Below are 25,982 nucleotides of genomic sequence, written 5' to 3'. Positions count from 1 at the left end.
CTTTCGTCGCTCGGGGAGCAAGGTCAGTGGCGGCGCGCAGCTCAATGAAGAGCCCTGGGTCAGTCCTGCTCTCCTACATGTCCATGAACACCTGGGCCAGGAAGACCAGCAGAATGGCCATGGCATGCAGTGAGGCAGCTGCCTGTCCTGGGCACTATAGGATTTCGCCACAAGTGTAGACGGAAAACTACAGGCTTCGGATGGGTGCTTAGGATCGAGCCGAGAAGAAGCCCTCTGAGGACACAGTTATTTTAATATCACAACAGAGCGTTCAACCGGGGGACCCCAGTGTACCCATGAGCAGCGGCCATGGGAATGAAGGACGGAGGAGATCAACGAGGGATCGCTGGAAGACATGGGGGTTTTAGAGGATTTCGAGATCTCCTGATGCACATCCGGGAAGAAAGGTATTGGGGTTAGATGGCGACGAGAGTCAGCGGCCACCCCAAAACCAATCGTACAGAAGCGAGCGCTCAGGACAGGGTGGAGGGTTCCACCCTAGACCGATGCTCGCAGCGGACCGGGAAAGCATGGGCGTCATCTCAGGATCTGACTCTACAAATGCCATATGCACACCCGAAAGTGGCAGCACTGTCAATTCTTCACTCTCTGAAGATTCTTGCCCGCCTTTTAGATGCTGCGATGTACAACAGATCCGATTCTGGAACGTCAAAGGAAACCCGCGAGGGGTCCGAAGACGGGCCCACGGGCGTCACGTGACCGTCAATGAAGAGGGGGGCGTGGGGCACGGACGGATAGTCGGCGCCCTGTTCCACACCAACACCCTCAGGTCACCCTGGCCACCAGCCGAAGTAGCACCTCACGTGGAGAGTGTTAGATCCGCAGACCCATGGCATTTCTTTGCCATTGGCTCGTTTTGTAATACTCGAAGTTGATAGGCTTTCTAAGCAGAAACCCCATTCGTCGTAATGCGACGTAACTCGGAGTGACAACGAAAGGGAACTGCTTTGCCCATCATGTTTGGTAAAAACATGTGAATAAACTCAGAGATTACGGGTACCCTGGATATTCTCACACCATGCCATGGCAACACAGATGTGAGGATCTGGTAACAGTTTATCGAGCGAGACAAGAACGCGGAGCATCACTGACGTGAAGGATTTCAAGTGCTATTCAGTCGGTGAGTCTGAATCCTAGACCGTAATTACTCAAGAGATGGCACAGCCTTTAACAGAAGAAATGAAATCAATAATTGTCAAATTAAAAACATTGAATGTCCTGCATAATACCAGTGTTTCAGTGTGTGTGTGTGCGTATAAAAAAGACACAGAGAATTACCAAATCTGCAATTGAATGATGGCTGGAGGGAGTCAAGGAGCTAAATGTCATCAGAGGCAAAGCTTTAATGAAATTTGGAGAAAAATGTATTGGCCTTTTAATATAGAGTACTTGTCTGATTCAAAGCTGTGGGGTTTATTCAAGGCCAATATGTAACATCATTGATTGAATTCAGGGGAGCAATAGGTCTTGATGATCTATCAGTGTAACTTAGCTTCACTGTACTGCTTTTTTGTAAACAGAATTCCACTGCACATGACAGGTGGTTAATTCCGCCCAAAGAAAAAGAAATAATGAAAGAAACAAATAAATAAATAACTTTTTTCAGTATGTCCACTGTGCACAATATGCAAATTTCTTGGATTTATGGAATAACTCAATGGGCACATGTGAAACCTTATATAACTCAACACAAATGAATGGAATAATATATCCAGCAATAGAGTGCACTCAAATTGATGTTCCATTTTAGACTTTCCTGGACTAAAAATAATTGAAGAATATTTTTTTTTATGGCATTGTACCTAGATAAACTGAGCAACTGGATAATAAATGCAGGCCGAATTAGACATACATCACAGTGATGTCAACAATGTAGCATACTAGATAGCTTACTAGAAGGATAGATGTATTATGGGTGGAAGGAACAAACACACAGATGTATTAAAAAGACAAATTGTTCAGATTCTACTCTTTAACTCTTTTTGTGTTTGACGAGTCATGTTAATATTGCAGTCTATCCTCATTAATTTCTTATTTGATACATGGTTCAGAACATTCTTATTTCAACAAGGTTATGACAAATTTGTGGTTTACACAACGCTAGGTAAACACCAGTTCTCAAAGCGATTCTGTATAGATCCTGTGTAAAAATATCGCATCATTTAAAATACTGCTAGACGCCACGAGTAATGTCTACCGAATGAATTTTTCACATAGACTACATCATTATATCATTACATCATGTCTAATTTGAGACTGAATGATGCAAGATCTTCAACAGAAGCCGTTACACACCTCCAGCCGCTGTGAAGGTTTATTTATCCATGTACACAAACTACATGTATTGAGTTTGACCATTTAGGACATTTCAGGCATTATATTTAGCTTTAAGTGTGACTAATAGTCTGTTAGGAAAATGGCATCCTATCTCTGGCTCTTTGTCAGTGTCCATAACAGATCCAGCTTGAATAGTGAGCTAATGTTGTAACAGAATTAGCCGGTGTCTTTTTTCCTGTCCCCTCCGCCTGTATGTTGGCCATTTTAAGGCTATCTCTCATTAGAAAGACCTGCCATTGAATACAGCTTGAGTAACCCTGACGAGAGCTGCTCTCTAATTGGACGAGAAGTGCAGGGGCCAGATTTCCCACGGAGGGCGCCGAAGCAACAGAGACATCAAAGTGGAGGACACAGAACCCAAACTAACTGAGTGTGAAGGGTTTTCGAGAGTTTTTTTTTTTTTTGATAGCGTTTGAGGGCAGTATTACAGCATGCCCTATTTCTCCATGTAGCTTGAGCTTCTATAACAAACCTCTGCTGTATTTGATGAACTCATTTGTATTCATCCATCATCGCTAGCTTACTAAGTCTGAGAGTCACAGATACACAGAGGTCTTGGGCTCATTCTCCCACAGCTGCTGTATCTGCCACAATACTGCCTTAAACCTGCGCCCTACTCTTCCCTCTGCCTTTCAAAACCTCTCAAAAGCAGCTGGCCAGATGTCATGGCGCTAATCGCAGGGACAAAGACAACGGCTTGGCTTGCCATTGTGCACAGGCCAGGTGCCCAGGCTTGATTACTTCCACATATGGATATTTCCGAGGACAATTAAGAAAGAAACGCAAGCCAAGTCGATCGAGTTAAGTGGCATTTGCTTTATTCTTTGCAGTGTCCTTTCTCTTCTATGCCTTTCCATCAGCAGAATGGAGATCATTGTTATAATTATGAACACCTGTTCCCATTTCTGAAAATTTGCATGCCTACATTACAAATTACATGCAGATTACAAATTAAATGTCCCTTGCCTTACACCCCTTGATTTCCTTGAGAGCACATGATATCCAGTGGGTTTAACAGTAAAAACTAATTTCTCTTGAAGAAACTTCACTTTGGTTAGTAAGCAGGTGTTACCTGATGGAAAGTGTTCATTGATCGGCCAGTTGTCCACCTGTAAGGTGGCGTTTCCCCCATTCCTTGTGAAGCGCACCACATGATATTTCCCATCATTGACATCTGTAGCCAACTCTTTGACGCTGATGTCCACTGTACCGATGTTGAACGTTACGCCCACCTTTCCTTCTTCCTGGAATAGAAACAACACAATCTTGTCAGTCTAGCAACATTAAATGGCTGATTTAACTTAGGGAAAAAAGGGATTAGGAATACATTGATACGATACAGAGTATCGTTATTTGTCTGATACAGACTTTTTTGACAGATCAGGTATCAGTTAGATAGAACTGATCCAAAATCAGATACTATGTGTTAGCCATAGTTGTTACATATGGTTTATATGGTCTTCTGAAGCCATTAAATCAGTTTATTTGGGGAACAGACAACATATTAGGCTGTTACATTTAAGTTCACGGAAACTCTTTTCCATTCAGCATCTTCAAACAGCATGTCACATTTATTTACATGTTAGCATGGTAAAATACTCCAATGTTCCCATTATTATACGTGATATGAACATAAATGTTTAAAAGGACTGTATCTTGCTGGAGTTGTGGTACTCAATGCCAGGGGCCTCATTTATAACCGTTGCATACGTACAAAACAGGCCCTGAAAGAGGCGTACGCCACTTCCGACGCACAAGTTGTGATTTATAAAAACAAACTTGACGGGGAAATGTGCGCACCTGCACGCAAACTCTGACCCATGCGTACAAACGTTTTGGTAGATGGAGCAGTTTGGCGACACCGATGGTGAGCTGGAGTTAAATGTCTTTTTGGTCACTTTTAGACAGAAAATCCAAAGAAAAATTATACATATACAGAGAGATTATACAAATATAATTTCATTCACCAAGCCTATCACATGAAGCAAACATCCATCCCTTCTTAAATGTCCGCGCCAGCGAGCGCGTTGGGCCGTTTATTGGAACTGACGCATATCATCTAACACATCTAAAACCGGAAATCTTCATTATAAGTCCTAATCATAAATACAGTTCATGTTCACAATAACAGTTTAAATAAATAAAAGAATGATTTAAACTTTGTTTTACTTCTGTTAAAAATATTTAGATTAAATATGCCATTCTGATTAATGGAGTTAAACACTTAAATTACATGAAATCATTACTGAGAAGTTACAACATTTTTTATATTCAATAAATAGAAATAGTTGTTGTGGATGCAATGCTTTTCCTCTGGCATTCTGTTTTAATGTTTTAACTACAGAGACAATTGCTTATCATGATAGTAGCAGATTGTCTGAGAAAATAGTTTCGTGCAAATAATGCACAACTAGGTCTATCTGTTTCCATTAAAAACATAAATCAACTAAAATACTCTTTGGCCAGTGGAAAAGATTGAGAAAAACTCTCTCCGAAATGTATTTTACACTATTGAATTTATTTATTCAAAAACAGGGCAAGGATAGGCTACTAAATGATTAACTAATGTGACATCACATCCGCATTTCATATTTTCCTAGTGTCTTGTACCTAAACATGTTATAACGTAGATGAATAATCATATGCAAATAATATGCAGATGAGGATATGCATAGTATAACTAGGCGTTGTAAGCTCCATATATGGTTGTTTCGGGGAGGAGACGCATGTGCGCACAATCTTCCGCTAACTGGGATTTATAAAGTGAATTCTGCGCAGGTTCCGTCGTACGCACGGTTTTATAAGTCTGAATATTTTTTTGCGTAAGCCATTTTTGGGTTTTCTGGCGCACGTACACTTTTAGTAAGGATCCTACGCACAGCTTTATAAATGAGGCCCCAGGTGTCTGTTAGATTAACCAGGGGTTCCCAAAGTACGGGTCGCGAGATGATTTCCAGAAGTGTAATTGACAGAATTACAAAAAAATATTTTGCTACCTAAAAGTTAAAGATTTTTAATAAAACTCAAGTGATGGTGGATGTGTGGAATTTCATTATTTATGAGTGACGTTAGTCTAGTAGAATTTACTAAAAAATATTTTGCTACCTAAAGGTTAAAGATTTTTTGTGTCACGCATGCATGCATGTCCATTTCCCTCATATTAAATATAAAACGCATGTGGACTGATATTTTTCCAATGTCCGGACTCTTTTATTAATGGAGTAGGCCTATATAAACAGACTTTTCAATATATTTGTATAAAATGCATTTTCTGAGAATTTATATTTCAAGTTTTTACTGCAAATGTCAAAATGCGCGCTCTGTGGTCCATGAGTGCTTGAGTCACCATGTATCGGAAAACATTTGGAATGGGTCACACATAATTCTGACCACTTATTAAGTTTTGTTTTAAGTGAATTTCAAAAATGAATTGTATCTTCATTTTAATCAATGTTTTCATCAACAAATTGACTGGATTAATAAATAAAAAGCAAATATAGTAGACAATATAATTAGGACACGGAGGCACCGGCAAGTGAACTGGAGCGCGTCTCATAAATTAACCGTAAACTGACAGAAAACACTAGTTCCCTTTCGTTGTCACTCCGAGTTACGTCGGATGACGACAAATGGGGTTTCGCTTAAAACACCTATCGACTTCGAGTATTACAAAACGAGCCAATGGCAAAGAAATGCCATGGGTCTGCGGAATTTGCATAGCGTAACTCCGCCCCACCTCGTGGGTAAAAAAGGAGGAAGCCGGCAACATGCAGATAGATTTTCGCTTCGGAGCCAAGAGTATTTCTTCACTCCACAGTCATCTCTGACTTCGCTCTACAAGACGATCTTCTCTCTCCGGTGTTGGTGTGACGGCGATCTGCAGCGAGCTCACAGTGCCTGCTGATCTGTGCAGTGATCTGCCAGTGTGTGTGTGTCTCCCTGTGCTCTTCAACATCGCAGAGTTTTTTTCTCCTCTCATAAAAGAGCTTGCACGCTTTTTAAAGACGGCTCGCCAGTGCATTTCTGGTTGCAGCGGACTGTTATCAGACTCTGATGGGCATGAGCGCTGTCTAGTGTGTTTGGGCTTTGATCATGCTTGAACAGCGCTCATGGATGACTCATGTTCTCTCTGGGAACGTGATCATCGCGTCATATATAGTTCGAGACTCTGTGAACTCGCAAGAGTGAGAGTCCTCTCATCCACCCCCCGATCTTCGGCTGGTGGCCAGGGTGACCTGAGGGTTACGGTCTGGAACAAGGCGCTGACTCTGTGTCCGCGACCCCAGCCCCCCTCTTTAATGACGGTGCCCGCTAGCGAACTGATGATTCCACGAGTCTACCCTCGGGTGGCCCGTGTGTTTTCATTTGAAGCTACAGAGGATGATGCTGTGTCTATAGCAGCATCACTAGGTGGGCTTGATTCTTCTGGAAATGACGACTCGTCACAGCTGCCACCCTCTGGTGTGCATACGGCTGTGCCTGAGTCTGATCCAGAGATGACGGCCATGCTTTGCCGGGACGATTGGTTTCTGGGTGAGGCCGCCGACCCGCGTCCACGGCAAACCCCAATATCTTTCCTCCCGGACGTGCATGATGAGATCAAGGGTCCGCTCGTTGGTCTCATCCGCCTTTCCTCCCCTCAGAGGCCGCTGCCCATGGGTACACTGGGGTCCCCCCGATTGAACGCTCTGTTGCCATGCTACTGTGTCCTCAGAGTGCTTCCCGGCGCAATCCTAAGCACACGTCCAAAGCCTGTAGTTCTTTTCGTCTACACTAATCTGTGGCAAAATCCTATAGTGCCACAGGACAGGCAGCCGCCTCACTGCATCCCATGACCGTTCTGCTGGTCTACCTGACCCAGATGGTCATGGACATGCAGGAGGGCGGGACTGACCCGAGGCTCTTCAGTGAGCTGCGCGCCGCAACTGACCTTGCTCTCCGAGCGACGAAAGTGGCAGTACGCTCTCGGAGTCAGGTGATGTTCACCATTCTGGGGCTGACCGGTCTGATGTGCACGATGTCGGGCGGACCCGTCTGCTCGACACCCCCATCTCCCGGGTCGGCCTCTTTGGCGGTGCAGTTGAGTGCTTCTGCCCAACAGTTCTCAACTGCCCGTGAGCAGATTGAGGTTATTCTGTCCGACGACCTCGCCGTCCGCTCAGATCCCTCAGTGTGCCCACCGCCGAAGGCACCCTCCCACGGTTCCAATCCTGCCCGTTCACCCGGGCCTGGCTCTGGAAGACCGTAGCGGGGCTGCCACAGCCCTCTCCAGCCCCGCCCCCGCTAAACACCGGGTTAATGGCTGTTCGATTGCTGTTCCTGATCCTGATCGATTGCTCCTGTCTGCCTAGCTGCCTTCTGTGTTTGTTTGCTTCGAGGCTGTAAGCTCCGTCTAAGCCTCGTATTAGCTTTGTATTTCTTTCTGTTTTGAACCATCATTTACTACCATTTCTAGTTGTTTATACTACTAAATACAGCTTAGACAACATCTCAGATTAACCTGACATCGCTAGATTCTGTTATTGTTAGAACAACACGCTAGTAACTCGCTAGCCTGTTAACGCGCCACCCGTGCGCTCAGTTATTTATTTATTTTTCTCTTGTGCGCCCGCGCCTCTGAGTTCATAAAAAGTCCAGGTGAGTAAGAATCAGTCAACAAACACGGTGAGTAATGTCTTGTCCTGTTATTGTCACCTGCACTTCATGTTACATGTTTAGCATAGCCTTCCCCGTCGGCAATATAGGGTTTATATGTGATAAATGCAATGAAACAGTCAGGCTGACGGAGAAGATTTCAGAATTAGAAACACGCATCCAAACTTTAATTGAGGATAGTAAGTGTGCTAGAGCTTTAGATTCTACTTTGGATGCGCCTAGCATAGTGAACTCTTTACATGATTCGGTTCCGGCTGAATTATTGCCTGTGCAGCCAGGCAGATGGGTGACAGTGAGGGATCGCTCTAGTCACGGATCAAAAAACCACTCTTCCGTTCCGATTACCACAACAAATCGATTTGCCCCACTCAGTGAAACACCCACTGAGAATTCTGTTGATTGTGCCCTGGTAATTGGCGATTCTATTACACGGAACGTGAAAATAGGGACACTAGCCAACATAGTCACATGTTTGCCGGGAGCCAGAGCGCCTAACATCAAAGCAAATTTAAACGTGCTGGCTAATGCTAATCGGAAATTCTCTAAGATTGCTATTCACGTCGGCACTAATGATGTTCGACTCCGCCAGTCGGAGATCACCAAAATTAATATTAAAGAGGTGTTTGAACTTGCAAGTACGATGTCAGGCACTGTAATTTGCTCTGGCCCCCTTCCTGTTCAAGGGGTGATGAGATAGTTAGCAGATTGTCATCACTCAATGGCTGGCTCTCTAAGTGGTGTCCGCAAAATAATATAGAATTCATTGACAATTGGAAAAGTTTTTGGGGCAAACCTGACCTGTTGAAAAGAGATGGTATTCATCCCTCCTGGGATGGTGCTGCTCTTCTCTCTTGTAATTTGGCTCATAGTCTTAGAGACGAAACATGACACTCTGGGGCTCAGGTCAGGAAGCAGACAAACTGGCTAAACCGACCGTCTGCTAGCGGCCTCGCGTCACCAAGGTCAGATAAATCCCATCACATAGAGGCTCTTTCACCTAGATATCATCATATAGAGACTGTGTCTGTTCCCCGAATTTGGAAATCCAAAAAACGTCCAAACCGATCTAAGGTTAAAAATGTAATTGATATTCAACAAATAAAAAATAGATATAATACAGATGAGCAAACAATAAAGCTTGGGTTGCTGAATATTCGATCCCTTACTTCAAAAGCACTCATAGTTAATGATATGATTTCAGATTATAACCTAGATGTGCTGTGTATGAAACCTGGCTAAAACCAGACGATTACATTACTTTAAATGAGTCCACCCCTCATGATTACTGATATAAACATGAAACTCGCCTGAAAGGCAAAGGGGGAGGTGTTGCTGTAATTTATAATAATATTTTCAAAACCACTAAAAAATCTAGTTTAAAATATATTTCTTTTGAAGTGTTGGTGCTTAATGTAAAAATATATATAATGTAAACGATAAATCAAGTTTGAGAATTCTGCTGGCAACTGTATACAGGCCACCAGGGCTGTACCATAAAGATTTTATCAAAGAATTTGCTGACTTTCTATCAGAATTAGTATTGACTGCAGATAAAGTCCTAATTGTTGGTGATTTTAATATACATGTAGATAATGGAAAAGATACAATGGGATTGGCATTTAAAGACATTCTTAACTCTATTGGAGTTAGACAACACGTGTCAGGACCTACTCATTGTCGTAATCATACTCTAGATCTAATATTATCACATGGAATCAATGTTGATGCTGTTGAAATTCTGCAGCAGAGCAACGACATCTCAGATCATTATCTAGTCTCATGTAAATTACATTTAGCCAAGGCTGCAATGCCAACTCCGTGTTACAAGTATGTTAGACCTATCACTTCTGCCACTAAAGATTGCTTTATCAATAATCTCCCTAATCAGTTTCATCGTCTCAGCATCCCAGATAGCTTAGAAGAACTTGATATTGCAACAGAAACTTTTAACTCTCTCCTTTCCAGCACTTTAGATACAGTTGCTCCGTTGCGCTTAAAGAAGATTAAAGAAAATAGTCCAACACCGTGGTACAACGAGCACACCCGGGCCCTTAAGAGAGCAGCCAGAAAAATGGAGCGCAACTGGAAGAAAACAAAACTAGAGGTATTTCGGATTTCATGGAAGGAGAGCTCGATTGCTTACAGAGAGGCTTTAAAAGCTGCTAGATCTGCTTATTTTTCAACCCTATTAAAAGAAAATAAACATAATCCAAGGTATTTATTTGAAAACACTAACGAACACTAACTACACTAACGAAAAAGAAAGAAAGATTCAAGCCCAGAAGTTTCCAAGAAACACAGCAGTAATGACTTTATGAACTTCTTCACTTATAAAATTGATAATATTAGGGACAAAATTATAACTATGCAACCATCTACTACAGCATCACATCAGGGAGTGCATTATAGTCTCCCCGAGGTAAAATTTGTTTCATTTGTTGCCATAGGAGAGGAAGAATTTTGCAAACTCGTTAATTCATCTAAATCGACAACATGTGTGTTAGACCCTATACCGACTAAACTACTGAAAGAGATGCTTCCAGAAGTCATAGATCCTCTTCTTAACATCATTAATTCATCTTTGTCTCTAGGATACGTACCAAAAACCTTTAAGCTGGCTATGATTAAACCGCTTGTTAAAAAAACGCAACTTGATCCTTCAGAACTAGTCAATTACAGGCCGATCTCAAATCTACCTTTTCTGTCAAAGATACTAGAAAAGGCAGTATCCTCACAACTGTGTTCCTTTCTTAAAAGAAATGGTATCTGCGAGGATTTCCAGTCAGGATTTAGACCGCACCATAGCACTGAGACAGCTCTCATTAGAGTCACAAATGATTTGCTCTTATCATCCGATCATGGGAGTATCTCTCTATTAGTGTTACTCGATCTTAGTGCTGCATTTGACACCATTGACCACAACATTCTCTTAAATAGACTAGAAAACTATGTTGGCATTAGTGGAATTGCATTAGCATGGTTTAAATCATATTTATCTGACCGCTATCAGTTTGTAGCAGTAAATGAAGAGATGTCTTATCGATCACAAGTTCAGTATGGCGTACCACAAGGCTCAGTACTAGGACCGCTGCTGTTCACTCTGTACATGCTACCTTTAGGAGATATCATTAGGAAACATGGAATTAGCTTTCACTGTTATGCTGATGATACTCAGCTCTATATTTCTTCCAAACCTAACGAAACTCACCAATTCACAAAATTATCGGAATGCATAGTTGATATCAAAAATGGGATGACTAGTAATTTCCTACAACTAAATTCTGAAAAAACAGATATTATAATTATTGGACAAAAAACTTCCACACGTAATAACCTAGAATACCGTCTAACACTTGATGGCTGCTCTGTTAAGTCTTCGTCGTCAGTTAGGAACCTGGGAGTGCTCTTTGATACCAATCTTTCATTTGAAAGTCACGTGTCTAGTGTCTGTAAAACCGCATTTTTCCATCTTAAAAATATATCTAAATTACGTCATATGCTCTCATTGACAAATGCGGAACAACTAGTTCATGCGTTCATGACATCAAGGCTAGATTATTGTACGCTTAATAAACAAACTACAGCTAGTTCAAAACGCAGCCGCTAGAGTTCTTACCAGAACCAGGAAGTACGACCATATTAGCCCGGTTCTGTCAACACTGCATTGGCTCCCTATTAAACATCGTATAAATTTTAAAATATTGCTGATTACTTACAAAGCACTAAATGGTTTAGCTCCCCAGTACTTGAGCGAGCTCTTAACGCATTATAGTCCTTCACGTCTATTGCGATCTCAAAACTCCGGCCAGTTGATAATACCTAGAATATATAAATCGACTGCTGGCGGTAGATCCTTTTCCTATTTAGCACCAAAACTTTGGAACAATCTTCCTAACATTGTCCTGGAAGCAGACACAGTCTGTCAGTTCAAAGCTAGACTAAAAACACATCTCTTTGACCTAGCATTCACATAACACTCTATAGCCTTCTATAATTCAATATTAGGCTGCTTAGATTAGGTCAGCCGGAACTGGGAACACTTCCCTCATATCCTGATGTACTCGTTACATAATAAGAAGAATGGCATCTACGCTAATTTTTGTGTCTTTGTTTATCCCGAGGTTTTCCCGCAGCCTGTTGGATCCAGGCCGTTTCCAGATCTGACGAAGGACTTTCGCCTGGACCCGATGTCAATGCAGTGCTGAAGTGCCAACTAGCCTCTCCCTATGGAGGATCCCTATACCACTCTACAGATAAAGCGTTGTGGAATTTTTCGGTTCGCGTACCTACCCAAAGTGATAAGATAAAATAAAAATTCTGCATCAAAATTTATAGACAAGTAGTTTGTTTAGGCATGGTTTGTAAGGAATTACAAACCTGCGCACATATATTCAAACGCACATAACTATAGAATCAATTCTTAATGCGCATGTGAACGCCATCAGCGTCTATCACAGGTTCACGTTTAAAGTCTGTTTAGAGAGAACGGTGCCGTCTTAGCGGCCCCTAATTTAATAACAAATGATCATTTAGACGGAAGTGAATCAATCAAAACTAACTTTAGCTGGAAAAAAACATTTTTCAAGAGCCACTATAAAACCAAACCAATCTCTGTTACCTTAAATTATATGTTTATTTCTGTAAAGCTGCTTTGAAACAATCTACATTGTTAAAAGCGCTATATAAATGAGGATCACTTGACTTGACTTGACTTAAGCGGCACTTTTGATATGGGCTGCCCAGAGATGAGACTCAGTTCTTTCCAGGAGTTGGTAGCAGGGCCACTCCTTTCCCCGGTGGAGGGCTGGGGAAGAATCCTTATTCAGAAAGAGCTGACTCTCTCGTCTCTGACACAGAGCGCCGCCCACAAGCCGTGCTCTCCTCGTCCCCCTCTGTCCCAGAGGCGGTTGACACGGCGTGCCATCCACGGACCGCTTCGCCCCTGTCCCCATCTGTCGCCAGACCCCTGACAGAGCAGGCCCCTGTGGAACGCTGGTCCTTCACTGGCCTCCTCTGTCATGGTGCGGTTATGACCTTGCCCCCACACCGGGCCGTTATGCCGTCCACGTCTGGGCCGGTCATTCCGCTTCGCTGCACCACCGGGGGGACGTCTGTGGTTCTTGACGCCGCTGGGACAGTTGGAAGCCTGCCTAGAGCTTCCCTATCTGTTCCGCTGGGTCGCGCGAACCATCGGCTCGGCTATGCGATTCAGTTCGCACGGTCTCCTCCCCGCTTCAGGGGAGTCCGCTCCACTTTGGTCGATGACTATGCCCCTATCATGAGAGCGGAGGTTGCTACCCTACTGGCGAAGGGTGCAATTGAGACTGTCCCTCCAGCCCAAAATGAGGTCCGGGTTTACAGCCCCTACCTCATTGTCCCGGAGAAGTCTGGTGGGTTCACGAGCAATCCTGGACCTACGCATCTGAACCGCTCCCTTCACAGGCTGCCGTTCAAGATGCTCCTGGCCAAACGCATTTCTGGATGTGTGTGGCCACAGGATTGGTCTGCAGCGATCTCCTGAAGGACGCCTACTTTTATGTCTTCGTTCTCCTTCGACTCAGACCATACCTACGGTTTGCTGTCAGGGCGCGCGCATATCAGTACGCTGTTCTCCCATTCGGGCTAGCCCTGTCTCCTAACCTAGTAACCGAGTACCAGTTACTCCAACCTGCCGTCAGTACTCACCCCGTGGTCGAACCTCAGTTTTCTACGGGTCCGAGTGCCCCTGGAACGAGCTTCCCGGCATGTTGTTGTCTCAACAGATGCCTCCACGGGCTGGGGTGCCATGCGCAATGGACATGCTGTCACACTCTCATGTTGAGCAGAAATGCTCCTGAAAAATTCAGTGAGATTTATCTCACCAGGTGTTGAGCAGAAATGCTCCTGAAGTTCAGTGAATTTCTTCACACTCTTCGTCGACCTCTTCGTCAACTGGTGCTCTTCTCACCGAGAAGACCCCTGGAGATGTTCGATTAGTGTCGTGCTTCCCTTCCTTCAAGATGGGTTGGAGCGAAGGCTGTCTCCCTCCACCCTGAAAGTCTATGTTGCCGCTATTGCCGCACACCATGACCCGGTCGAAGCTAAGTCTGTTGGGAAGCACAACCTGATCATCAGGTTCCTGAGAGGAGACTGAATCCTCCTCGCCCTCCTCTCGTTCCCTCTTGGGACTTCTCAGTGGTTCTAACTGCCCTGCAGAGTGCTCACTTTGAGCCTTTGCAATCAGTGGAGCTTAAGTTCCTGTCTATGAAGACAGCGCTCCTGGTTGCATTGGCCTCCATCAAGAGGGTAGGGGACCTGCACGCATTCTCCGCGAAGCGTGGCTTACTCCGCCTTACTCTCACGTGATCCTGAGACCCCGGCTCGGATATGTGCCCAAGGTTCCTACCACTCCCTTCCGGGACCAGGTGGTGAAACTGGAAGCGCTGCCCCTGGAGGAGGCAGACCCAGCCTTGGTACTGCTCTGTCCAGTATGCGCTCTCCGCCCCTATGTAGACAGGACGCAGTGTTTCAGGACCTCAGACCAGCTCTTTGTCTGTTATGGTGGGAAGCTGAAGGGAAAGGCTCTCTCCAAGCAAAGGCTGTCTCACTGGATATTTGACGCCATTGCTTTGGCATACCAGCAGCAAGGTCGACCATGCCCCCTTGGTGTGACTGCCCACTCCACCCGGAGTGTGGCGTCCTCTTGGGCTTTAGAGCATGGCGCCTCGCTAACAGACAGATGCAGAGCTGCAGGCTGGGCGACACCTAACACATTCGCCAGATTCTACAATCTCCGAGTGGAGCCAGTGTCCTCTCATGTACTCGCTTCAACCAGCTAGTACTGGACCCGGTCAGGTGTCTTCGCTTGCTCGCCATTCCACTCCACGGACTGGATACGTGCGATTTCTCCTCAGGTGAGCTTCTCGGAAAGCCCTGAGTTCCTCCAGCACTCCTGACGTCGGCGCCAGTGTCTATTGCCTGCGCATCGGCTAGGTGCCTCCCGTGTGCATGGTCCCTCCTCTGAGCGACCCCCCACATGTGTATTTCCACTGTAAGCCTCTCTGAGCATGTGTCTTCCCTTGGTAAGCCACCTTGCCACCCCTGGGGTTGAAATATTCCACCTGCGGCTGGACACCCCAGTGTTCTCCATATGCATCCCTCCGGGTCATATGTGTATTCTCTAAGTCCCCTCTGGGTTGGCAATAATTGCATATTTCCTCTAAGCTATGGGATATGCTCCCCAGTGTACCTTGGTATTCCTGTGCCAAATAGGAGTCCTTCGTCCGTGCCAGTCTCACGACAAGGATCTCAGATTTACACAGGGCACTGGAAGACAGCCGAGAAGGTGGCGTGATTAGACTGGTAACCCCATTCGTTGTCATCCGACGTTACTCGGAGTGACAATGAAAGGGAACGTCTCGGTTACGTATGTTACCCTCGTTCCCTGAGTAGGGTAAGGAGACGTTACGTCTGCCTGTCCGCTGTACCGCGGGGATCGCCTGAGCTCAGTCTTGGCTCCTCAGCGAAGAAACATATCTGCATGTTGCCGGCTTCCTCCTTTTATACCCACGAGGTGGGGCGGAGTTACGCTATGCAAATTCCGCAGACCCATGGCATTTCTTTGCCATTGGCTCGTTTTGCAATACTCGAAGTCGATAGGTGTTCTAAGCGAAACCCCATTCGTCGTCATCCGACGTAACTCGGAGCGACAACGAAAGGGAACTAGTGTTTTCTGTCAGTTTTCGGTTCATTTATTAGAAAACCAGTTCACGCGCCGGTGCCTCCGTGCCCTAATTATATTGTCTACTATATTTGCTTTTTATTTATTAATCCAGTCAATTTGTTGATGAAAAAATTGATTCAAATGAAGATACAATTTATTCAAAACGAAATGTACTTAAAACAAAACTTAATAAGTGGTCAGAATTATGTGTGAGCCATTCCAAATGACCCCATTCGTCGTCATCCGACGTAACGTCTCCGTTCCCTACTCAGGGAACGAGGGTTACATACGTAACCGAGACGTTTATTAATAAACAATTCAAATGTTTAATGCACAATCCTTACTTTGGCCGGTTATTTGTGGCAAGCTGTATGCGTGCGTTGAGATGCGGAATAGGCAATATAAAAATGCTGTCATTATAAAAGGTTTCTAGTGTCAATGTATTGCTTGTTTTTCTGTTTACATTTCATGTTGTGACACTTCTCTTCTCTCGAACATAATGCTGGTAGGTCAGAGCGACCAAAGTGTCAACAAGCTTTTACAAGCGTCAACAAGCTTAAATAAGTTTCCCCATACTTTTTGACAAGCGTCCTCGACAGGGCGGCCAGATTTTCTTTGCCGCTCAAGTCGGCGGCGGTGTCAACGTACAGTTATGCTTCTTGCGCGGACTTTTGGGACTCAGTTTTGAACTGGTGTCAAGGCGCCATGAATGAAATGAACAAATGGTAATTAAATAGAACCCCTTAGGTGAAATGAACGAGGGAGAGGATCACAACATGTGAATTCATCCACTCCTGAAATACTTAAAAGTAGTGGCTGGTGAACTGGAAGAATAGAGTAAACATTAAAGTTACTTACACAATGTGTATCTGATATGAATAAAACGTGTCGAATTATAATGGAAAGGATTATTATTACCTCTTCCATAAACATCAGTGTGTATTTTACAAACTCTAAATGTATTGTTTTTTTAGTACTTATGTAAATTTAGGGGGCGGCCGCGCCCCCCCTGTTCCAACGTCTATGCACCAATCTCATTAGGTGATGTTAATATTTAATATAAAATATTATAATGGTTATTTTGACTGATGTGTTATAAGTATGCCTATTAGTGCGTGTGCACAGTTTCACGCAATGTTTGTATACTTTAACCACCTCCGAGGATATAGGGGTCGCGAATCACTCGCACCTTTATTTTGGGGGTCGTGAGCTGAAAAGTTTGGGAACCCCTGGATTAGACCACTTGCATTTAGGACTTAATAAAACTTTACACAGTGATTTACACAGCAAATGGAATTTAAAACTCTGATGAAAAAGATGTTGTGGTGTCGTGTTAGCAGCCCCTAAGTTAATAAATATGATCTTTGCAACGGAAGTGAGTCAATCAAAACTAACTTCAGCTGGACAATAACTTTATCCTAGAGCTGTTGTAAAGCCTAAACAATCTGTTACGGTAATTTCTATTTTCACTGTAAAGCTGCTTTGAAACAATCCATACTGTTAAAAGTGCTTTATAAATGAAAGTGACTTGACTTGAAAAAGGCTCAGTACATTTTTGGACAGATGCACTCTGTTGCAGGCTCACCTGTGACTCCATGTTGCTTGCTTTAATCATGGTACTGGGATTCCCAGAAACGCTTTGTATCCCGGTCTGTATTTGAGAATCTGCGTGTGTGTGTGTGTATTTCTTTTTATTTATAATGAATTATTGTGTAGTTAGTAGAGGTGTAACGATACCCTTCTGTCACGATTCGATACATATCACGATACTGAACTCACAATACAATATTATTGCGATACTCAAAGACATATGATAAAAGGTTAACAAAAAATGTACTGTTGATTAAAATACTAAATTTGATATTACATTGTGGGTGTAAATGAATAGGCTTGGACTTGGTGCTGGAAACCCAATGCACACCAGAATAAAAATATTCACAATTCTGAAGTTGAAAATACATACTTATTTTTAGACGAATATGCTTGCACTCTGTCACTGACTATATATATTTAAAAAAATGTAGGCCACTTTTTTACTGGTAACATAAGACATTTTGTATTATCAGGACACACAAATATTCCCCCATTGCATTATATTTCATTGTGACATCGTCACACATTATTTTTAAGTGTTTCCTTTGAAACAGTAATTCTTATGGTGGCTTAGAATGTATTACATTGGATGTATTAGGTTTATGTATGATGAATGGTACTCGTATATATTCCTGTGTAATATACTTAGTTTCCACTGTATATTTTGGTAAGGATGGGGGCTATCTCTTTAAGGCCTCGGCCGCCCTTAATTCCAATCAAGGTGCGCCAAAGCTTACTTAGGGGTGTGGTGAGAATCAAAAATGTGACAGCAGGTGTGTTTTGAATACGTGGCGCCCGTATTGTTTGCGGCAGCTATTGAGACGTAAAGCTTGGTCCTTATGGTTTGATAATATTTTTCACATGATACGTTAAGGGAAGCTTTAATGCGGGCGAGAAGGACAGAAACTTATTGAACCACTTGGACTGTTTACTCACGTGCGTGTCTCCGGCAAGAGGACGTACCCAGACCTAAACTTTCTGACTGTGTGGGTTAATTGCCCGACGATCTACGGATCTGGTGAGATCAGTTCTGTTTTTGTATTTTTTTGGAGTGGTATACCACTGGATCAACGCTCTACTTTTTATTTTTTTTGTGGATGTGGATTACGTTTTTTCGTCACGTTCCGAACCGTGGATTATTCTCACGGACTAACTTTTTTCTGGTTGGAAAGTCTGGAGCGCGCTCTTGAGTTAGCCTGGAAGTTTTCTTTTGGGTTAATTTTGTAGACTGGGACAATGAAAGGGGGAAATTGTGAGGGTGCATGGGTTAATTGAGTCCTTGGTAATATACTGCGCTATGAGCGTCAGTAAATTGAACTGGTTGATGCGTCTTTTGTTGAATGTTATTCAGTGCCGTCTGAATATTAGTTTATTGCTGTGTGCCTTATTAACTCCCATGCACTTGTTCTTGGGCATGTTTATCTGTTTAACAAAGCATTGAGTATGTGTCACTATTGAAGTTTGTGATATTCGCGATTATTGCTCTTATTCTTAAGATCCCATTGTGCGTTTATAGTGACACTTCTGTTTAAAAAGGAGCAGTAAAGGGCGGAGTGTTACAGCATAGCATATACATTATATTGAACATTAGAAGTTTAATGTAGTACTGACACTAAAACTCTGAAAACTAGAATTTTTTCCTCACACAGTAACTTTTATTTTGGGTGAACTATACACAATACATATTGTCACTATCCACAATACATATTTTTGCATTTTTGTATTGCTATATATTGTGACACGATATATTGTTACAGCCCTAGTAGTTAGTGAGGTACAGCACTTCTAAAATAATCAAGAAAAACAGTACTGATTTTGCACTGTCCTCTGTATCTGCAGATACTCAAGCCTGCGATATCGGTATCAGACACACACACAAAAAAAATGTATATCAAGCATCCCTAAAAAGGACGAAGTTACTAGCTTAATTAACAGGAAACATTTGCATGTTAAAGTTATCCACTTTTAGAAACCTCCTCAAAGATGCTGCCAATGAGAGCACACAAATGGATTTGGATGCCAAGGCTGCTGTATTTTTTCTTAAATCCATTAGATAAGAATGAGCTGCCAACATGAATGTGGGGCATGTACGTAAGGATGACTAATGCACTTTGTACCGACCTACTGCAAATTCACAAACATATGCTCTTCCACCTTTCTCATATGTATCCCAAATGGTTCTTGTTTGGGGACTCTTCATAACTCCCCGATGGACAACTAAGACAACTTTTCCCCATTGTCTTTTGCACAGTCTACTGGCAATATCTGCAAAGTCAGTTTCACTGTTCCAAATTCATGTTCACATAGCCATCATAAAAGGGTTTCAAGACATGCCAGACACGATGGAGTGCATTTCCTTTCTTATGTCATTTGTTTTTTAATCCCCACCAGGACTCTTGAAGGTGTAATTACCTGTCCTCAAGGCTTGGTACAGAGGAAGTCATTTTTCAAACAAAAACGAAGGTAAATAAATACATGGATGTGCTGTACTGAAGTGTGTGATAAATTAATCTGCCACCACACGCTTCAGCGTTAACTGTTCCCCAATGTTTTCTGAGCGCCTCAAGACTCCCAGCATGCTCCACTTTCAACGAAGGTAACCTAAGACCTGCTGACGAGGGCTCAATCGACAATTAACGTCGAAATGCATTGAATGATTTTAATGTGTTTAATGTGAGACATGTTGGGAGACATCTCTCTCTCTCTCTCACTCTGTCGCTCCCGCAGGTTGCACCGCCCTAATTGAACGTGTCGGTAGTGTGTCCCGTGGTTGGTCAGGATGGAACTGCACGTCTTTTAAAAAAGGAAGAGACGTGGATCCGGAAGAGAGATTGGAATGTTGTTCAATGCGCTGTGTTTGAAACTGTTGTTGGAAAGAGATTAGTGTCTTTAAAACTGTTGTTGTTGGAAAGAGGTTTAACGTGTAGTGATTTTTACAAATACTGTTATTTATTTTTCTCTCACTTTATTTGTTTGTTACTTTACTATTTCCTTTGTAAAGTTTTCTGTACACGGTTTTCTTTTTAACACTCAACATGGCTGAGTGGTTTTGCTTGTTATTATAATTGTTGTTAATGTCACTACGTTTCAGTACGGAAGCTGTAGGGTTTGGGCTGCCACTTTTTCTTTGTTGTGAATATTACATTTTCTCTTGTTTTTGGCTAGTAAGGGGGTCAGTTTAGTATCTGTATTTTGTTTAAACGTTTTTCTTTGACAGTATAATATTTACCCTAAAAAGAAGGTAGACTCTGTTTTGTTTATTATTTTGGCTTTGACCCAACTCTGAAATTAATTTGCTTCCTTTTGATGTCTTGTGCTGATCATACCAATTTGAACAACTTGTTTCCAAGCAATAAAAAGAAAGAAACAAGAAGTTCAGGTGTAACAACGTTATTTTTATGTTATTCTCTTGGACCCTAGACCTGGGACGTAACATAAATTGGGGGCTCGTTCACAAAAATGTATCCAGGAACCCTTCTTGTGTATGCGCAATTGGTAAGTTATTCCAATAAATTTTTTGTTTGACTGCTTTCCTTTTGGTGTGGAGGGGGTGTAGTGAACAATGTGTTAATATGAAGTTTGATTTGATTGCCTTTACACTATCTCCAAGCGCGGAACAGCTTAATTGCTGTCGTAAGGACGAACTGTTTAAAATTGCGGAATTTTTTTAAATTGTGGTACTGCATAGTGCTTCTAAGAAGGAAGTAAAAAAATTATTGCACCAGGAATTAATTATGCAGCGGATATTGCCTGATGAGTCTGGAATGAGTGGTATAGAGGCAAAAGCTTCTACGCCGAAGGAGATCGACGAGAAACCTGCATCTGCACCACTCTCGCCAGCACCGTCTAGATAGCCAATATTCGCACCACCCAGTAGTGCTCTGTTAGTACCTCATTTGGACCCGCTGTTAATGTTAAGAGCGAAAGAGGTAGAATTGGAAATTAAAAGGGAGGAGAGTGAGGCAAAAAGGCTTAGACTAAGGGAACTGGAGCTTGAGATGGAAAGGGAACGGTTTCAGCGTGATCACGGCCGGTCTCACACGACTAGGAGCTCGCGAGAGAATTCCCCTGTTTCTCCCTTATTTGCTCGGTTGCCTACTGTTGCCCCTATACCAGTCTCCTCCAGTCCCTTTGTAGCTCCGCTGGAGATTGCGTCGCCTGTGTTTGGTGTGAGCAAAAACATTAATTTAGTACCTCCTTTTCGCGAAGCTGAAGTGGACAGTTATTTTACAGCTTTTGAAGCGTGTCACAGCTGCCTTGCAGTGGCCGAAAGAGATGTGGGCTCTTCTACTGCAATGTAAGCTAACTGGCAAGGCACAAGAGGTTTGCTCTGCGCTGCCGGTAGAACAGAGTCTTAATTACGATGTAGTGAAGCAGTCTGTTCTTCGTGCTTATGAGTTAGTGCCTAGGGCATATAGACAAAGATTTAGAGCCCATAAGAAAGCGGATAAACAAACCTTTGTGGAATTTGCCAGAGACAAACAGGCTCTTTTTTACAAGTGGTGTGCAGCAAATAAAACCACTACTTTCGAAGCTTTGAGGGAGTTAGTTTTATTGGAAGACTTCAAGAGCTGTGTTTCTGAAAATCTAGTTGTACACTTGAATGAACAAAAAGTCACTTTCAGCAGCCGCGTTTCTGGCTGACGAGTTTGTGTTGACACACCGAACTGTTTTTTCTCCTGTAATGCGATATGATAAGTTCGCTGTCCATGGTGCTGAAGGGCAGGTAAAGGGGGCAGGGGGTGCTTTTAAGCCTGTGAAAGGAGGATCTTTTGGAGGTCATAGAGGTGCTGGTGCTGGTGCCCAGTACTGCCCAGGGGAAAACAGGGTCTGTTTCTATTGCCTTGATGCTGGTCACCTAATTGCAGATTGTGAAGCATGGAAGAAAAAAAAAATGCAGCAACTAAGCCTAAAGGTGTAGGTTTGGTACACACTTTGGTAAAAGTGGTGTTACCTGATAAAAATACAACGCGATTTGAACCGTTTATGTTACAGGGGTGGGTGGCATGTAGCCGTGAGGAGGTATCCAAATCACTGTCTGTGTTATGAGATACGGGGGCTGCACAGAGTCTTATGCTATCTGGCACTCTGCCTTTGTCACTTGAAACATACACGGGTTCCGATTTAATTTTGTGAGGAATAGGAATAGGCTGTGTAAAAGTTCCCCTACATAATGTCTATCTCCAAACAGATATTATAACCGGTAATGTGTGCGTTGGAGTCTGCAATGAACTGCCAGTGGAAGGAGTTGATTTTATTTTGGGAAACGACTTAGCCGGTGGTACAGTTTTCCCTTCCCCAATCGTTGTTAATCCCCCCATAATAAAGGAGAAAAACGTCTTGTCGTCTCAGTTTCCAGCTGTGTTCTCTTCCTGTGTGGTGACACGAGCTCAGGCCCGTAAATTTGAAGATGTGGTGGACATGTCTGATGCTTGTCTGCAGTCTACTGGTGATAGGATGACAGGGAAGTTGTATCTGGAACCAACATCTTCGACCAGTGATATTGCCTCCTTGCACATGGGTCGGTCGCATTTGGCTGCTGCGCAGAAATCTGACCCGTCATTAGCCTCATGTGTTGCGGCTGTGACCGACAAGACGAAAGTTCCTAGTAAAAAGGTAACTTATTTTTTTGAAAATGACGTTTTGATGAGAAAATGGGAAGATGGCGACAGTGTTCGCCAAGTGGTTGTTCCCATCGGTTACCGTTCGCTAATACTGGGTCTCGCTCATGACCATGTCCTGTCTGGTCAATTGGGAATTCGAAAAACATATAATAGGGTTTTGCGATGTTTTTTCTTGCCTGGTCTAAAATCTGATGTTGTAGCTCACTGTCGGTCGTGCCATGTTTGTCAGTTAGTCGGGAAGCCAAATCAAACTGTACCTCCCGATCCCTTACATCCGATCCCAGTAATAGGCGAACCATTTGAGCGCATCATTATTGATTGTGTGGGACCTTTGCCAAAATCTAAATCGGGTCATCAATATTTACTCACGATCATGTGTGCCGCAATGCGCTATCCAGAGGCCATTCCCATACGTAGTATAAGGGCTAAAATAGTGGTTAAAGAGTTAATAAAATTTTGCTCTACATTTTGTCTACCAAAGATTATTCAAACCGACCAGGGTTCTAATTTTAATTCCACACTGTTCTCCCAGGTTCTTCGTGAACTGGCAGTTAAACATCAACTTTCAAGCGCCTATCATCCCGAGTCTCAGGGTGCACTCGAACGTTTCCACCAGACCCTCAAATCCATGCTGAGTGCGTTTTGCGTGGAAACTGGAAAGGACTGGGATGAAGATCTGCCGATGTTGTTGTTTGCTGTTGTTGTTTGCTGTGGCTCCTTAGAAACCTCGTATTGGCAAATTCTAAGGGAGCCTAAATTGCATCCTTTGCGAAGAAATACATGGTGGTGAGCTCTATGAAAAAAACATTCAATATGGCAGGTAAGACCATAGATATGTATATGTAGATTCCACATTCGACCGCTCCAGACAAGTTAGCGCGCCTACCATTTCGGAACGGTCAGCGTGCCGTCACTCACAGTAAGAATCAGCGATGCCACAACATTGCGCAGCTACTGGGATTCAAATTCCTGAAAACACTGGATAACCTTTTACAGGTGAGAATGTGTTGTTTTGTGTTTGTATATCTATTATCTCATCCTCATTTATATAGCGCTTTTAACAATGCGCTATATAAGAGTCTGTTTTTCTCAATATTACAGGTTTGGTACTATGGTAATTTTTATTAATGGTTTTACTTTTACTTTTTAATGTCGTGTTAGCCGACACCGGTCTTGTTGTATTGTGTTAGTTTAGCAAAATCATCAGCTGAAGTGTATTGCAGATGTTGATATTCATACATGAGTGTAACTACGGTTGCAGACGGTTGCAGTCAACTTGTTCTCGAGTGTTCACGGACCGTTTTTTTTTTATCCAATACGGCTTACATTAAGCTTTTAAAACCCATTGAAACAGCCACCGATGAGTCATCAATGTATTTGTATCTATGGGTAAGACTATGCACATGTAAATAGGTGAATAAATAAACATATGATACTAATTTCATCTTGAGCACTACCATAGTGATTGGATTATTATTAAAGTCATTTAATTCTAAGCAGGTCCTCAACCCAATCACATGCTCTACACTTCACCACAGTGGTAACCCAAAAACACTAAGATAACAGAACATTAAACATTAACAAGTCTCTCCATTTTCTCATCTTGTAAAAAACGTGTTAAAATAACACTTTATTTCAACACTTACTCTTACAATTCAGCCCCTTTGCAAAGCACGAGGGGAAGTGAAAATCCTGTTTGATTGGGTTACTTGATTGAAACATGTTATATCAAAATGATATTAATTCAAGTTTTGGATTATAAATTCTTAATTAAGTTAATTCAAAGAGTAACTGTTTCAAATCAATTTAATAAGATGTAATCACATTTTAACCAGAAACCTGATACAATGGTGTAAAATTATTGATTTTTTGAGTGTGCGCTAACTGCAAGTTGAGTCTACCAGAGCTATTTGGCAAGTGGAGTTTCTGCATAAGTTGAAGTGTTCCAAATCAGTCACTCAGTCACAGCAGGCAGCTCACTAAGTTTTGGTTCCCTACTTGCATATCCAGACTGGGGTGATTGCCATTTCCAATTACACTACAATGACCCACAACATTTCATTGTCTTTTCAAAAAATGGGATGTAAAGGTAAATTTTATTCTAATGGAAATAAAACCGTTCACAATGATGATAACAATAATGACTGGCTATTGTTACACACTATTATAGTCAATTTCAATTTCCATATTCAAGGTATTGAGCAGCATTAACACCTCATGGTAATACAGCACACACTATATTGCTTTTTTCATTCGAAAGGGACCAGCACACAAGACTGATGCTTGTTGATTTTTGCACTTTCTCTGATATAATACCTGATGTCTCACAGATGGCAGCAAACATTTAGAAGGTTATTGCAGAATTCTCGCTGCGACCGAGAGCATAATGTCTGGTGTTTCTCCGACGTGGGTGGTACCAGTGTAGCCAAGAGTGATAAAAGTAATTTGAGTTGCAGCAGGAGCCTGCACCGATAAAGAAGGGCTCTATCTCTCCCCCATGTAATGTTCACTGACACCAGTAATAAGCTACACAATCCAATTCTGTCTCTCCGATCAATGGCTCCAACAAAAAGTCAGCCCCAGGCATCAAATCTCTCCCAGAAAGCCTCTATCGCTGTGGCAGCCTGCAGACAGGAGTGCAGCACCTTGATCTCTTGGCAAGGGACTGAACCATATGCAACCACCATCATCAGTGTAAAGAAAACAGAGGGCAAACAATAGCCTTCAAACTTTATACAGCAAATGTTTATGTTATAATTATATCTTTTTCAATTGCTCTGTCCAAAACCCAGTGCAATTCCCCCTGCCGTTCTGCATTCATATTGAATCATGTTGCTAAGAACTGTGGGAGGTTTGCAACATCAAAGTTCTTGTGCAGTTCTAGTGCCAGCTGTTGATCACTGTAGCTAGATAACAACTCAGGAATAGATGCCAGTTTCACAAGTTTTTTTCTCCTCTCCCCTTTTTTTGTATTAAAATAATTGTATTACAAAGTCTTGACATACACAGATCAGCACTTGTGTCTGTCTGCCAAAGGTACAAAGAATGCA

At 42.7% G+C, this 25,982-nt stretch overlaps 1 protein-coding gene across 31 annotated transcripts in view; it reads right to left on the bottom strand.

Annotated features, from left to right (window-relative positions):
- The window catches only part of nrxn3b (neurexin 3b), a 623,191-nt gene that overhangs the window by 76,000 nt on the left and 521,209 nt on the right, over window positions 1-25,982 (bottom strand). For all 31 annotated transcript variants that reach the window (XR_013199929.1, XM_077219935.1, XM_077219926.1 and 28 more), the window contains one exon: window positions 3,431-3,602. Coding sequence is in view for 30 of the 31 variants with exons in the window: in XM_077219935.1 (XP_077076050.1) it covers window positions 3,431-3,602 (172 nt within the window). In the remaining variant the exon portion in view is untranslated. The remainder of the gene's footprint in view (window positions 1-3,430; window positions 3,603-25,982) is intronic.

This window comes from Siphateles boraxobius, unplaced genomic scaffold (assembly GCF_051911475.1).
Source record: "Siphateles boraxobius isolate OS27281-9 unplaced genomic scaffold, OSU_SipBor_1 8, whole genome shotgun sequence".
Lineage (NCBI taxonomy): Eukaryota > Metazoa > Chordata > Actinopteri > Cypriniformes > Leuciscidae > Siphateles > Siphateles boraxobius.
This window is presented reverse-complemented; position numbering and strand designations above follow the sequence as displayed.